Source organism: Suricata suricatta, chromosome 6, assembly GCF_006229205.1.
Source record: "Suricata suricatta isolate VVHF042 chromosome 6, meerkat_22Aug2017_6uvM2_HiC, whole genome shotgun sequence".
NCBI classification, from domain to species: domain Eukaryota; kingdom Metazoa; phylum Chordata; class Mammalia; order Carnivora; family Herpestidae; genus Suricata; species Suricata suricatta.
Window position 1 is genome coordinate 136,975,770 of NC_043705.1, and position 15,705 is coordinate 136,991,474.

The following is a 15,705-nucleotide window of genomic DNA, read 5'->3' on the forward strand; positions in this document are numbered from 1 at the left end:
CACCCTGCTTCCCAGGAGCCCCCGCCCCCGCCCACACACACACAGAGCTGCTGGTTAACACGAAACCTGCGAGCTTTTCCGAGGCTGGACAAAACTCCCGGGTTTTGTTTGTTCCAGCATTTGGTGCTGGGACATAAGCCCGTCACCTCTACAGCCAATGGGGGACGGCCCGCTCACCTCCGAATACGCCAGAGTGATGTGCTCGTATATGCCCTGGTGGTGATGAATGGCGTCCTCCAGATCCTGCAGCTCGGAGGGGAGGTCCACCTCACCGCAGGCTTTACACCACGAATCCACGTTGGTCATGTACTTGAAGAGTGGGGAAAAAAAAAAAGATTATTTCCATCAATGGCAATTTATATTGGGTAGTTATTTTTTTAATGTGGTTTTGAAATCAGGGTAGTTGAGAAAGTCTGAGAACGTGGCACGGTCGAAGGTCCGTTTCAAACGGCACTAAGGGGAGCCTCACACTGTTCTTGCACTCCGCCCTGGAGCTCGCCTTCTGGCCAGAGCGGGGCTCACCCAGGGACCTGTGTTTGAAACGACACCTCCAGGTGACCCAGACGCCCTCGGCTAACAGCAAGGCCAGAGCAACTCTGCCCTGCATCTGCTCTGGGCCTCCTGTTCACTCCCCAGCCCTCCGCTGAATCAGGGATGGCACCGGCGGCCTGGGCGGTGGGCCGCGTAAGGACAGAGGCCTGGTGCGCCTCGGCCTCAGCCTCACGATGGCGCCCGAGCCTCCCGCGGGAGCGGTGGTCCAGCCTTCCCGCTCTCCGCCAACATGAAGATGCTAACGGAAGCCCAAGTATCTGAAATCGGTTACCTGCACAGAGGGAGAGCACGCGCCCATATTTCTACCTTTTCAAAAGCAAACAGACTCAGAAATGGGAAGACCAAATGAAGGCCACGCAGCTCCTCGGCTGTGCCCACTGGGCCCGAGGGAGGGCTGAGGGAGGAAGGGGGTGGGCCCACTCAGGGCTCTTCCGCTGCACACACAGACAAGAAGGGAAAGTCTGTCCCAGGACCGCCACTCCAGCCTCTCCTCACTTTTCTCCACGGCCACACCCACCACCCCGGGACTCATCCACAGCGGAGAAACCACTGCCAGGCGTCCCAGGGAGAGCCCATCAGCGTCCGCCACAGGTCAGTGTCGGCGGCAGGCAGCAGAGGCCCAATTAAAGACACTAATTCAATTAAGCCAAAGAGGCACAGACACATTTCCCTGGGTTTCACGTCCTCTACTCTGACTCCTCGCACCCTTCTACTTCCCAGAGACTGCGGAGGGTGAGATTTAAAACTGGGCGACTGGCCTGCCAGACAGGAGACCTGCTATGATTCTCTTAAAATACAGGAGAACGAACACCCACTTACTATGACATCTTTAGAAACAAAATAGACACATGGCCTGGCAAGTAATAATGTTTATAAAAGCCTGTTTATTATTAATGTACTGCCTCAGGAAAATATCTATATGCAAATCCTAGGGCCTGAAACCCAGGCATAGGGTGTTAGGTGTCATACGATTTCTGATGCTTTCAGCCGACACGACGACGGAGGAATATCCTTCCTCACACTACTCTGGCAACGGAAGCAGTGAGAAAATCACTTCCCACCTCTCCCCTCGGCATGTGTGTGTGACGGGTGCCTGTGTGACTACACATGTTCTGTAAATGTCAAATAGGTCAGGCTGGATGATTCTAAGTATTCTTGATCTCCATTTCACTTTTCCCATTACTGCATTTAACACTGATCACCGTTAACCCTTGTCAAATATAAACTGACTCTGGTTAACCATCATCATTATTAATTCATCAGGTCAAGTCAGCAATTAATTGCTCCTACATGAAACAGAGTCACCATATACAAGACGCTAAAATGCTTCCAATAGAACAAGGTGGAAACGAGTTTTAGTTACACAATACCACACAGCGAGCAGAAGCGTCAACCTAATATACCAGTGAATCAAAATGACTATTAAACTATATCCAACTTTTCAGGCCACCAGTGGAGAAATATTCAAGAAGTTTCATATATGCCTGTAATAACTTCTAATTTCTTAAAGTAGCCAGGAAGAGTATTAATTACACTTACCTGAAAAAACAGAGCCAAGTTCTAAATACACAGAAAAGGATGGCTTGTCGGGTGGAAATCTCGTGGAGAAAGGACCCTGCACATCTCAAGTCACTGAGTGAAAGTATCTCAGGGACAGAAACAAACCTGGCCATCGTTTCACAGAACTTCTGTGCAAGCGTAGTTTGTGTTTTGTTTATGAGACGGACATCCTAGACTCCAAAGGGCAAACTTGAAGCCCTCGACGTCTTCCGAAGGGCTGAATACCCCAAAAGTCTGAGCCCACTGCCACCAGGGCAGCCACCTCTGGTCAGAGAGCCAGAAAGGAGGCTGCGGATAGGTACTGCGTAAGAAAAAGGCATCCTGGCGTCGACTTTGGTGGCAAAGTTCAACAGGCAATGACACAGCACAGAACCTGCTAGAGCCTTTCCATGTACCAGCACGTGCTGCGAGTGGGCAAGGGGTGCAGGCCCACCGTGGTCACTCCCCAACCTTCTCTGGCCACTCTGCCACATTCCACCCCTCCACCCCCCAGCACGCATCACCATCTTGGGAATACAGTTTGGGGTTACAACTCCAGGGGGATACGTCTAGAACAGAGCCTGGCACTCTGGAAAGGATGAGACAGAAGGTGGCTACCGGACTCTAGAGAGATCAGAGCAGCCAGTTTGGTCTCTGATGCCGTAAATGCGCATTGAACCAAAATACGCAAACACGCGGCATCCCGCTAGGCGGAGGGTAGACGGCAAAGCCAACGGAATTAAACGCTTCTCCATGAACTCAAATCGGGGGTGGGGGGCTACAGAGCTGAGAATTCTTACTTCTCAGGGGGAAGGTGGCTTTTTTAAAGTGTGGCTGAAAACAAGAGGAAGACTTGGGCGTGACAGGGTGCAGCTGAGCCCAGGGGTTGGCCTGAGTTAGGAGACAGAGGCACAGAAACCTCCTAGAGTGTTTAAAATGTTTAGAGGGGTTTTGTCTTTTTTGACAAAAATAAGACTGGTTTAACATTATACACACGTGAGTGTGTGTGTGTGTGTGTGTGTGTGTGTAGATATACATGTGTACATATACACATACACATGAATAATGTACATATAATCTCAAACTTGAGTTCTTATTTCTAATTTCTTCATTTTTGTTTTCATTTCTAGAAAACATTACCCTACTTTTCCTTTCTACTTCATTGTTTCTACTCCCCGAGGATTAATCAGCACACACTCTTCCTCCAAGGTAGACAGGCCCCCCTCTCTGCCCAGGGAAATCACCCGAGGGAGAAGCCTGCTCCACTTACAAAGCTCTGTCGTCTACACCATGGTAACGTGGAGGAGACAGGCTCAATTTGAACCAAAATATGCCAATGATCACTCTGCGTACCTCGAACCTGTTTTCACTAATAACTTTTTCGTTTATGTTTATACAGATGTATTCCAATTCCTTTCTATTCCAGAAGAATACACAAGCCAAGAATTAGGTCTATGCTCTTAATAGAGTAAAACACCATTAAATGGGAACAATTAGTTGTGTATTATTTGCCTTAAAAATTCAAAAAGGAATAGATAAGTATTATTTTCCTCTGAGATCCAGCCCAGACTTATGATAAAATTATCCAGATAAACTACCATAAGACTTATTCACCATAAATGTTACTTCTCAAACTATGGATGGAGAGTGAGCTTTTATTAGGATATTAATGTAAGTGCCCTGTTTGTGGGACAGGGTGCTATTATGTCAGGAACAGAAGGACTGTCTCAGACCTCAACTGATGGCCCAACATAAGCGACTCACTTACGAAGCTGAAGGACAACAAAGGCCACCAGGCTCACTGGGCTGACTTAAGGATGAAATAACACTTTGTGTTACGGAGCCCTGTACATTCTAAAGAACTAACAAGGACTGGGTGTTACTTTACTTTTGGCTATTGTCCAATTCTAGAGGCCCTTAAAGTCTGGGAGAAAATGAGGTGACCAGATTTATGGTTCTCCGTGAAGGAGAGGCTTGATCAGCACGAGGAGAGCGTCCCGCAGGGATGGGAAGGACTTCTGTGCTGACGAGCTGCGTGCCGCCGTGGAGCCTCTGAAATGTGGAGGCGGTATGAAACTTTCACTTATTACTAAGCTTTAAGTAGTTTCAGTAGCCCCAAACGGTGCCTGGCCACCACACCCGACAGGACAGCTCTATCGTTTGTTTAAAGAAAGGCAGGCGGCCTCCCGTAGTGTCATCTGGACGCGTCTGCAGCCTTGGGAGTCGGACTACCATCCTTCCCACAATGGACCTTTGGGTCTGTGTGGGGTCCCAGCACGAGAGCACAGGCACTGGTACGGCCCTGACCAAACAGCGTCCCTCCATCGGGCACAGCCACCCTCTGTGACAGCGCAGTGCGCGGTGCCGGCAGAGATGACGCACGGGGAGTGGGGAGGCAGGCACACCGCCTAGCCAGCCAGGCCGGCCCTGGCGATCAATGCGGTGACAGACGCTGCCGCCAGAGCACCCTCACACCCTAGACCGTTTGTTTAATTTTTCATTTATTTGAGAGAGCAGAGCGAGCAGGGGAAGGGTAAAGAGACAGAGAAAGTCCCAAGCAGCCTGCAGGCCTAGCACGGAGCCAACACGGGCCTCAATCTCATGAATTGCGAGAACATGACCTCAGCTGAAATCAAGAGTTGGACGTTTAACTGACTGAGCTACCCAGGCGCACCCCCCCGCCGCCCCCCGCCAAGATCTTCTTTTTTAATTGCGTCTTCGGACGCTAAGGGGCAGCAAAGTCAAGTCACTTTCTTTGTGACTTGTGAGACTGTGCGATGAGCATGCCGTCGGGGCGGTGTTCTGCTCACCCAGCGGGCACGGGGCACCGGGCATCTGTGTCTATAAAACCACAGACAGCCGGCAACACGAGGACACCCACCCAGTTCCGGGTACCCGCCTCCCAAGCTGGAGCGCGATCCTCACAGGGACGGTTGCTGCCTTCAGGAAAACCACTGGCCGTGGGAGTCACGTGCCTGAGCTCTATGTCTCCCTAATTGACTTAACTTCTTACTGGTTAAGTCTGGATGGGGTTCAAAGAGGCAGCTAAGATGGAAACCTAATCCACGGTGGCCAGGTTTGGTCCTCTCCCGGCTGAGCTTACGGAAACACCTTGTGCATCACTGGAAGGTAAAGCATTTAAAAAAAAAAGAAAGAATAAAGTTGAACCAATTTCTCTTCCACGAAGAGGAAAACTACTTGGTAGATGCGATCTTCCCTCATGGATCAGAATTTCAAAGATCTTACTCTTTTTTCAGTGAAGGGAAAGATTCACACCACATTTTTGCCTAAGAGTAAAGAAACACTTTCTGAGGAGGTCCTAATGCCCCATCTGCACAATTCAGGTGCCTGGGCAGGCCTCGGCCAAGGTCCGTCAGAAAGAAGGCCCTTTCTTCACCAGCCCACTCTGTCCCTGCCTTTGTATTTGGCTTCTCTGGCTCCTGGATATGCAGAGACTTCTAGCACTCTAGTGGTTTACACAGGATTCCACAAAATCGTGTTCAATGATGTATTCATCTAGTCCTGTCTCCTTCAAATCCATCATTCATCTTATTCACACCGAACACCACAGGCTCCTTCTACTTTGCTGCCTGTGTGAAATCTTTGGTAAGAGTGTCTGGAGAAAACAGCGGCCCCCGGCACCCACATCGCTAGGTAACTTTCATGCAGGTCAGAACAGCGATTCACTTCTGGGTTTGCTGGCCGTTCTGAACCCCACCACACTCACGTGAGGGGCCTCCCCTGGGCGCTACCACGCTTCGGACCCCTGCCGTTCGCCGCAGAGCTCGTCCTGCTTCCCATCTGTTCGTATCAGCTTAATGGAACTTTCTGAGAGCCCACCGCCAATCTGCACACTTCCTCCGGTAGAACGCGTTGCGAGTCCAGATGACGTATGTGAGGGGACCACGTGGCTCATCCCCCCACCCACAAAAATGTCCAGGGCACAATACACCACACCCTGGACAACGACAGGAACCAGAGGTGAGCACAATGCTGTTTTCTGCAGAAGGAGGGGCGGGGGAAGTCTTTTAAAAAAAAAAAAAAAGCAACACCTGTTTTCGTGTGTGGGCTTTTGTTTCCCCTTTATCATAAAGCCAGTTAAATGCACAAGGTTGGGAATCTGAAAAATCTGACTACTGGAACCTGAAGTCCCTATCCACAGCTTTCACATGAGGCCACAAAGCTCTGGATGTACCATTCAGTTTCCTCTTCCGCTCCATACTTGAAAGGTTTCTGGAGTCCAGATCACGACTAATTAGGGTGTTGTGCAACATTCTAGCCACCTGCCAAAACCCTGGGCAAGCTGGGACTCCATCTCACCTTTACTGACTTCACTCCTCAGCACAGAAAGTTTCTAGATTGTTCTATTTCCTTCTCAGCAGCAGATCCCTAGGAGGGCTCCACCCACCACCAAAAATGACCCCCATCGGTATCTTTCCTTTTAACATCAGGCTTCTTTCCCATGTGTCTCCCTCGTGGCTAAAAGCTCCTGTGTTCTTTCTCTACATCCTGAAAAGATATTTCACTGCCCAGCACACCTTCCACTAACTAAAGGCCGAGTCGAGCAAGCACTTCCCTCGTGCATCTCAGGCACGGGCCGGAGGGCTGCGGGGTGCGGGGGGTCCTTCCGGCGGACGTACACACTACCTCTCACAGTGTTTTGACCAACACGGCAGCAAGTGAAGCCAAGGGCAAGTCCAAATCCATACAGTTGACTAAAGTGAAAGACACCGTAAGCTGCCTCCCCAGGGCTGTCTGTCAGCCCGAGCCCTTGCCGGCAGAGCCTGCCTGCTACCGCGGAGGCAAAAAGCCACGTCCACCTTCTTGCATCCCCACCCCCACCCCGCCGGAGCCAGAGCGTGGGCCTGCACCCCGCTCCCGGTCACTGGGAAAGGAGGGGAGGTGTGCCGGGGTGGGGGACCTTCTGGAAACGTTTCCCTGATAAAGTGCCAGGCGCCCCCGTGCCGGACTGTGGAGACAGCACAGCGGAGGTGCAGGAGCTGCGGCACAAGGCCCAGGGGCGCAGACCCCAGACCGCACGGCTGCGTGGCTACAACTCTGTGTATTTTGCATCTTGATCTGTGAGCAAAGCAAACTGCTGATGTTTAAACCTGATAACCAGGGATTCTGTCACTTGCTGCCAAAGCACCCTAATTAGAAGACTTAAAGTGATAGTGAGGGGGAGGAGGAGGAGGAGGTGGAGGAGGAGGATCATGGGGAGGAGGGGGACGAGGGAACAAGAGCGCAGCTGCCACTTCTCAGCGCTTACTGTACACCAGGCACTACACAGGGCATGTGAGGCGAATTAACTCATTTACAGGATAAAACACTCCTCTCAAGCGGATACTTTTAGTTCCGCTTTACAAACGAGAACACCAAGGAACAGAGAGGCGAAGTAATTGCCTCAGAGGGCACAGCACGGGGTAAGAGAGCTGGGGGTTTGCCCCCCAGCAGCCTGCCTTGAGAGCTCACGTTCTCGAGCACTGTCAGGGCCACACGGGAGTCCTCCAAGGACTCGGGCGGGTGTCCGAGGAGGGGGTGCTTCCGCCGCCTGCTGGGCCGCCGGCCCAGGCACTGACCTTCTCAGCCTTCTGGTGGAAAATGGAGGACATGTCCAGCAAGGTGCTCCGCTCGTCCAGGGCTGCGGCAAACGCCTTCCACTCCTGCTCCAGCTGGTTCGCAATCTGCTTGATCTGCTGGGAGGCGTAGTGGCCCGACTCCACCAAGCGGTTCGCCACCGACATTATGCGGTTTATGTTTACATACACGTTCTGCAAAAGGGGCAGAGGAAGAGGGCTCGTGAGGGGAAGGCAAACGAGAGGCTTCTTTCTAAGAAATGCGGAGGACGGCACTTTCTGAAACACGGCCCACGAACCTCAGTCGTGTTTTGAAGAGCAGAATCACCTGGTACAAAATAGTGTACATATTTGCTATCTGATTTCCATAAACTGTAAGCATTGGTTTCAATTTCTATTTTCAAAACTGCAAAATTACAAATCAACAGGCAGAGAGGCAGACTGTGAGGCACAAAGCAATCGAGTACACAAGTGGGCGCACAAACATACCATGACTCACTCGTTGGCTTCGGATCCTGAAAAGGGTCCAGACAGCAAGCCCACTGCTAAGCAGTCACCCAGAACCAACAAAACCCAACGCTGCAGGTCTTAACTGGAACCCAGAAACTATGCACGGCAGAGCAAGCACGGGCTGTTCTGTGTGGAAACAAGCCCTCCTGTGTACAGGAGCCCCGGGCGCCTGTTGGCTTGGTGCCAACAGAGAACCTTCTGGAAACGGATCAAGTTTCTCCGAGGAAGAGGAACCGAGGCACGAAAGGCACAATGCTGCGTGCAGACTGTCAATCAAGCTTTTCTACTCTGCGAAAGGCCCACCTGCAAGCCCACCGGTTTACTGTGAGGCTGAAGAAACTGCACACCTCTCCCCCAAAAACCATGGGATCCCCCTTCCCACCTCCTGTCACCTCTGCGGCTCCCACTGCAGGGAGGACGGCGGTGGGGAACGCACCCCTTCGGCAAACCCCCGCTGCTGTTCTCCATCACAGCACCGCCCCTCTCGATGCGTTCCCCAAAACCCATCAAGACACCTCCTTCTTTGGCTCCTCCCTGTCTAGCCGCTGAATCTCATCACCCAACCTATCCAGACCTGTCTCCATGTTTCCCGCCTCCCCGCCCCTCTCGCCGTGGTCCCTGGGCCCCTGTCCCACTGTCACACCACCCTCAGCAGCCTCCTCACGCTCACCTGGCCCGCAGCCCCCCAGTGCGCACCCTGAAGAACGCACTTGTGCCCCTGCCCATTCTTTCCTTGTACCATTTTCTACTCGTTCTTTCCCTCCATTTTCACCCAAATCTAAACTAGGTAGAGTCACTCTGGGATTAGACTCCGGCCTCTGAATTCCTTCTCTGGGCACATCTGCAGGCTAGAATCAGCCAACAGACGTGCAGGGAGAGAGGGCACCTGCGGGGCTGTGACAGTCAGCCACGGCCACGGTCAGTGGGAAACGGGCCTCACTGACTCTCGCAGCAATAATGCTCTGACCAGCATCCTTTAGTCAAACATAATGCCTCCCCTTCTCATAGGTGTTCTCTCTAGTCGTGGGCCGTTCTAGAAACATGCTTGTAATCCAAAACACTCATATATCAAGGTGAATTTCAAGAACCATTGGCTCAGTTGTGAGCCTGTGACGTTTTGCGTCACGTACTACTTGTATTGCAACACATCGCTCATTTAGCAAGTTAAAATCTGTTAGAAATGTTTGCTTGTCTTGGGGAACACTCGCAGAACAATTTGCTCCCAAATCCAAGGTTTTATCATAATTGCTAACTTTTGCTTTGTTTGTATCATGAAAGAGGAGAATCGACTCCAAAGGTCTGTTGGGAAGAGCATAAGCAGATGTCTTGTTAGGGTCCAGAGCAGGGCTCCGCTGGGGGAACCCGAGGACACTCATTCCCACTGAGACTCTGCCACATGACCTGTGTCACATTTTCATGTCCCCAAACAGAGCACTCTGCATAGAGAGCACAGTCTGTGGATTATGGGTGAGACCCTCTGGCTGCATCAGTGACAACACGGATAAAAGAACGTGGTGGCAAGAGGCCCAAGAAACACCCTCTGCACAGATACGGCAATGTCCAACTCCCTATGTTATAGGACCACCTCCAGCTTTCACCGCCACAGCTATTAAAAGTATCTGTGACATACACTGAGCCCAACTGTTGGTGTCCCTTAGCTCGCTTTCCCTGGAGACTGTCAACCATGCGTACTGGTGATCAGCATTTTCATTTTGTCAAACAACGCTCAGCACCCTGCAGGTAGCCCAAAAAAGGGCTGAGGGTCACCAGGCCCTTGCTCTGCACGAGGAAATGCCCTGGACGGGCACCAAGCACTCATGGGGCCGCGAAGGACAAGGGCAGGGCGGGCCTGGAAGTTCTCCCTGGGGCTGCTGCCCACCATGGCAACAGTCACCCTGCTCTTTTTTAGTAAAAGTAATAGAACCATTGTAAAGAATCAGAAAAGAGACTTAAACCTAAAAAAAGACATCATCCATGCTTTTCAGAGTTTTTCTTTTAATTTTTTATTTTTAGAGAGAGCACGTAAGTGGGGGAAAGGGGCAGAGGGACAGAGAGAAAATCTTAAGCGGGCTCCACATACGGCATGGAGTCCAACCCCAGGCTCCCAGGGATCCCATGGCCCTGGGATCGTGACCTGAGCCGAAATCAAGAGGTAACTGACTGCGCCAGCCGGGCGTGCCCAAAAGTTTCTTCTTTTAACCATGTTTTTAATTGGTGATGACATGACTGCTAATAATCACCATTTATCGAGCACATACTAGGTGCTCGTCATTGTCTCTGTGCCTGACGAACAGAGAGGAAATAACAGGACTGCGGGGAAGGCAGACACGATCCCGCCTTCCAGATGAGAAAACTCTGCGTGCCCCGCCCACACTGCTCGTCCACACCGCGCTCCCCGGCTTCTCGGTCCTAAATGTGCCACTATGAACGCTGGGGGAGGGGAGAAGATACGGTCTGTTCTTGTGTATCTAAAGCATATGTTGGGATTTCCTGTCTTTAAAGCATGTGACACGGGACCTCATGCCCTGTGCCAGCAGCTGCGGTGTCAGAACAGTTTGAAAAACTGATAAAAAAAAAACGCTTCTCGGGAAGATATTCTAACAGGCTTCCTCCCAAGGTAACACTCGGGCGCTCCTCACCCACGCCCAGGTTTGGTCATTTACACCAGAAACCCTCTTACCTCAAACCCTAGAACAGATACCAAGCTTTTCTGATGGCGTCTATTACAAAAATTTTAGTGCTAAATGTAATCTTTGAAGCGACCTAAATTGGAACATTTAGCTGACCAAACTTTAATTAAATGGTATCTTAATTAATAAAACAAAGACCATATTCGTACTGCTTCAATGCTCTATAAGAAAATGTTCCAAGGCCCACGAGTGGTTAATTCTCACAAGACTGGCTCAAAGTCCAAACCAAAATGCTTTGTCCCAGAAAAGGAAATTTCTAGAAGCTGAACTTTCTACAGAAAAAACACATATCTTAGAGAACCACACACTGTGTTTTATTTCAGTTACATTAACCCCAAAAACTTAACAAAACCACTATTTAAAATTCAGTGGTTCTCTGCTGTTCTGTGTGATAGTCCCACAACAACCCCCCGTCTGGGCACAGCAGGCCGCGGGAATCGGGGGCGCCAGCCCCAAACAGACCAAGGAGTCCCAGGCATGGCACATGGTTCGGCTTGGAAGCCAATGCCACCTTTCAGGAGAACTGGAGCGCGCCCTCAGGAAGGGCAGCCCGCAAAGGGACAGCAGCTCTCGGGAGAGTCCCGTGGCCACTGAGCAGCCTTTCTGGGGCCCCTGTGGGCTCCTAAGAGGGATGGCACATGAGCCGGCATCAACATGTGGTTCATCCATGTTGAACCAGCCAAGTAACTGGCTTGTTTTACTGGTTTGTTTGCTTGTTCAGGTTTTACTGGTTTGTTTGCTTGTTTTCACATTCGTGTTTGCTTAAAACTCAAAAGAAGCCGGAGGCGCTGCTAACACCGGGAGCTTCCGCACTCGGAGGTCAGCTGCTACCACCAGACCGGCAGCTCCCAAGGCCCCGTGTGGCCTCCTGGCGGGGCGCGGGGACACCATCTGTGTCAACACCTCCCGTCTGCCAAATCCTGTCACACACAAGACACACGCGCTCCGACGGCGGCTTACCATACAGTTCATGGCGAAGTGGTTGTGCTGCGTCTGCAGCTCCATCGCGTGGGGGTGGCTCGTCCCGATCTCGGTGTAGCTGTTCAGGAACAGGCCCTTGTTGTGTGTGATCCAGTCAAACATCTACCAGAACGAAAACAGACAACCTGAAGTCACTCCAGGAAGAGAAACTACTGGCCCAGGCCCAGGAGCAGGGCCGAGCCAGGGCCGCACTGTTCCTCTGATAACCGCTCAGGGACTTGGGTCCAAAAGATCCTTAACCTTGAGACATAAGCGGTTCCGAACCCGCAGGGTCTATGAGAAAATCTTGCGTCTAATGCGTTCCCTTGACTGATGAGGATGTCAGGGGCAGACAGGTAGAGAGGCACTCAGCCCCCCGGCTAAGTAAAACACTGTTCTTCAGTCAAAGACCTGTTAGGTGAGATTAGGGACTTACAGGTCTGGGCCAGTTCTGCTATGCCCACCGGTCACCGGCGCCAATTCCACAGACCACAAGATCATACACGCTTTAGTGCAAACAGTATTCTACAAACTGTGCAGATGCAAACAATGAAATTTGTCATAAAAATAAAAAGGACCAGTAAAAAAATTCAGTGGTAACATCTCTCTCAAGGTCCAATACAGATACTACCTGGAAAGGGATGTCAATTATGTTGTTCACAAGGAAAACACTGGACAAAAAGGAAATAACTATCAATTAGTCCTGATATCATCACCTGGACCAGAATCCCAGACACTCGCCTGGTTTTCTAGTAACTGAAAGGAATATTTTCCAGCGTCTTTGACAAGGCACTTCTGTAAACACAAGTACGCTGACGGATATGTTCAAAGCTTGCCAAATAACAGTAGTGGCTTGTCTATTTGAAACAAAGGTTTGTAATTCCATTTCTTTTTTGCTTTAGAAAATATTCTCCTGTCCAGGAAAAAAATTCAATGAGCTCAAATTAAGAGGGATCAATTCACCGATATTCATGGCTTGCAACACAGTCCTATAAATGTCTGTTTCCACGTAGCTAAGACTAACTTGACTTAGCCTGTAACACATTCACTTGGACCAGCTGCTTTGTCTGGAGCCCCAGAATAAAATGAGACCATAAGTAATCACTGCCCGTATTTCCCAGAAGCTATTATTTTTAACACATTATTCACCTTTTATTTTAAAAGCACACCCAGGTGACAGACCTGAGCAGTGTTCTGTCACAGGCTATAGAGGAGTGGGAGCACAGTGATCAGCGAAAGACAGACCTAATTACTGCTTTCGATAATAAAAGTCTACAAAACATCCACTCCTTGAACTCAAGATACCATTCCCATCCATCCTAGGGTCGTCCTGAAGCAAACTGTCAGTCATTAAATAACTCCCGGTTCCTGCACCAGCACGGGCTCACGCAGGGAGGGAAGCGGGGAGGCAGACTGCGGGCAGGTCTGAAGTGACACCTGCGGGTTCTGAACCAAGGCCGGGAGAGTGGCTTACCCTTCCTTGGCCCTTTCTCCCACCCGAGGCAGCCCTGGCTGCTGGGGCCCACGAGCCAGGAAGCCTCCCTCCGGGTCTCACTTTGGAGTCCCTCCCCTGCTCCTTTACCTTCTCGGCATCCTGTTCAAACAGCCTCAGCTGAAAGCACTGGTCCAGCTTCAGCTTCCGCACGTGCCACATCTGGTGCAGGTGCTGCCGCGTCGAGTGCAGCCGGTCCAGCATGGCGGACACCTTGGGCAGCAGGCTCTGCAGGTCCGCGTTGCCCGACCCGGAGTTCTTTTTGGGAAAGCTGTCGCTGCTCTGAATCCTCTGCAGCAGCTTCTGTCCCTCCAAATCCAAGTCTTCTATGGGGGCTTTAATCACCTTCTTCTTCAGCTGGGAGTGCTCCTCGATCATGTTCCGAGCCCCCTCCAAGTCCTGAGGCAACTCCTTCTTGGCGAGGATGTCCTGGAGTTCCTCCAGCCGAGACAGCATGTGGGTCGCGTTGCTGATGTAGTCTTCAAAGGCAACTCTGATTTCAATCCATTCTTCATGGTTGTACTCCAAGCAGCCATCAAACTCGGGGGTGAGCTGGGAGGGGTCAACTACTTTGGTAAGGCCTTCTAAGGAGACCATATTTGTCTTAAGGGGAAAAAAAAAATCACGTATGAGAAGATGAACCAATTTCATGAGGTCTTATCAAAATGCAATCTGCGATACTTACTCAGAGGTTTTCAAACTTAATCTATAGAAAACATACCTTGTTCTGGCCCCATAAAAAACAAATGTAGATGAAATAAACATGACCAGTATAGTCAGTGAAAGATCAAGCTTTAGAGCAACAGGTTGGTCAGAACTCCTAAATTATAGGATGTGTATTTCAGGAGAGCTAAAGAGATTGGATTTCTTTCCAAGAATATGGAAATTAACACACTACCTTAGGCACATTCACCAGGAAGTGTCTTAAATTGCAAAAGGGAGCAGATGATTTACGAATTTACTTCATCAGTGCATTCTTTCTCATGCACACCACTCCAGGAGCTCTTCCAACAGAAGACACTGTGAAGGCCTCCTCCTATCTGCCAGCGAGCTAGTGTCCTCCCTCAAAGGACACCGATTTGTGAGCTGGTAGTTAACTAATAAACAGCGCTCCTGCCGGACCGCCACCGCCACTCAGCCCTGTCCTACCTCGACCTCCCATCACGTGGCAAGATATGAATGACTTTTTTAAATTTTACAAAATATACAAAAGTTAGCCAGAAAAGGTGGAAACTCCTGTCACAAAGCCAGAGACAGAGGGGACGTTTCATTCACTGCAATAATCTGCCACAGTCCTTGTACATTTCGATCTAACAGTGACAAAGTTACCGTCCTTCACAATCTAAGCAAAAATCGATTAACCTCACCCTACCCATAGGTGCTGCTGCCAGTAACCACCAATACTGTGCCTCAAGGAAAACACAGGCGGGGGAGAGGGGTCATCAATGCAAAGGCAAAGTGAAAGGAAACAAGATTTGTGGCCTAGAAGCTAAAAACTACAACAGAGACAGGCTGGTTTAGAGCCGCCTTGTCACCTCCAGCCTAGAGAGACCGTGGAGCGCGTGGCTCCGGGCTGGCTGGCACAGGAAGCTGGAAGGACCAGCACACTGAGCTAGAATGACGGGCTGCTCCCAGCCCAGCACGCTGGCCTGCGGTGTGGCCACGGGTTCGTTCCTGTCTCATTCACTCAGACTTTTAATAACACCCATGGATCCAATCACTTCACACCGAGAGGCTGAGGCTGGTAACAACGTAGACACAATAAGCTCAGTAGAAAAGCCAGGGCAGGTAACTTTAAAGGGCCAGAAGGAGAGATCGAAATTAGGCCAGCAAACACGTGGACGCATTATATTGCTAAACCATTATTTCTGCTTAAAACGTGTAATTGAAGACAACACGCTTTAAATTCTGTGCCAAGAAAATAAGAAGACCCAATAAACTGTCGTCCAAAATCACTCCTTACTGTGTGAAGATGAAGGCTTAGTGGTTTCATCTTTTACCTAAATCTCTTGAATGTAGTTTCCAATGAAAACTAAACTCAGATATCAGACTGAAAATCAGTACCATGGAAGATTTTAAAACGCAAGTAACACGCACGTGTATTAACAACTAATTCTGCGTGATGTGCTTAATACTATTGCTATTCTTAACCTTCTCAACACACATGAATACATCACCAAAACCTACTGTTTGGGCAAAGCTGCTAAGAGAAGCAATCGATACACCCAAAAATTAAGACATCTTATCAGAAAACACTCTATTACAGAACAGGGCACGGATCCACTTGCAAAGTCAGAATGCTTTCTTCCCACAATCCTTCCCGAGCCTCGTCAGAGCCTTGTCAGAGCCTTGGTGGTGAAGGAGAGGGGTCCGTGGGAAGGGAAGT

General features: G+C 50.2%; 1 protein-coding gene across 1 annotated transcript in view; it reads right to left on the bottom strand.

The window, feature by feature from the left end:
• TRIO (trio Rho guanine nucleotide exchange factor) overlaps window positions 1-15,705 on the bottom strand; it is a 197,873-nt gene that overhangs the window by 165,521 nt on the left and 16,647 nt on the right. The window contains 4 exon segments of the mRNA XM_029941284.1: window positions 178-309; window positions 7,671-7,862; window positions 11,828-11,950; window positions 13,410-13,922. Of these exon segments, the coding sequence (XP_029797144.1) occupies window positions 178-309; window positions 7,671-7,862; window positions 11,828-11,950; window positions 13,410-13,922 (960 nt within the window).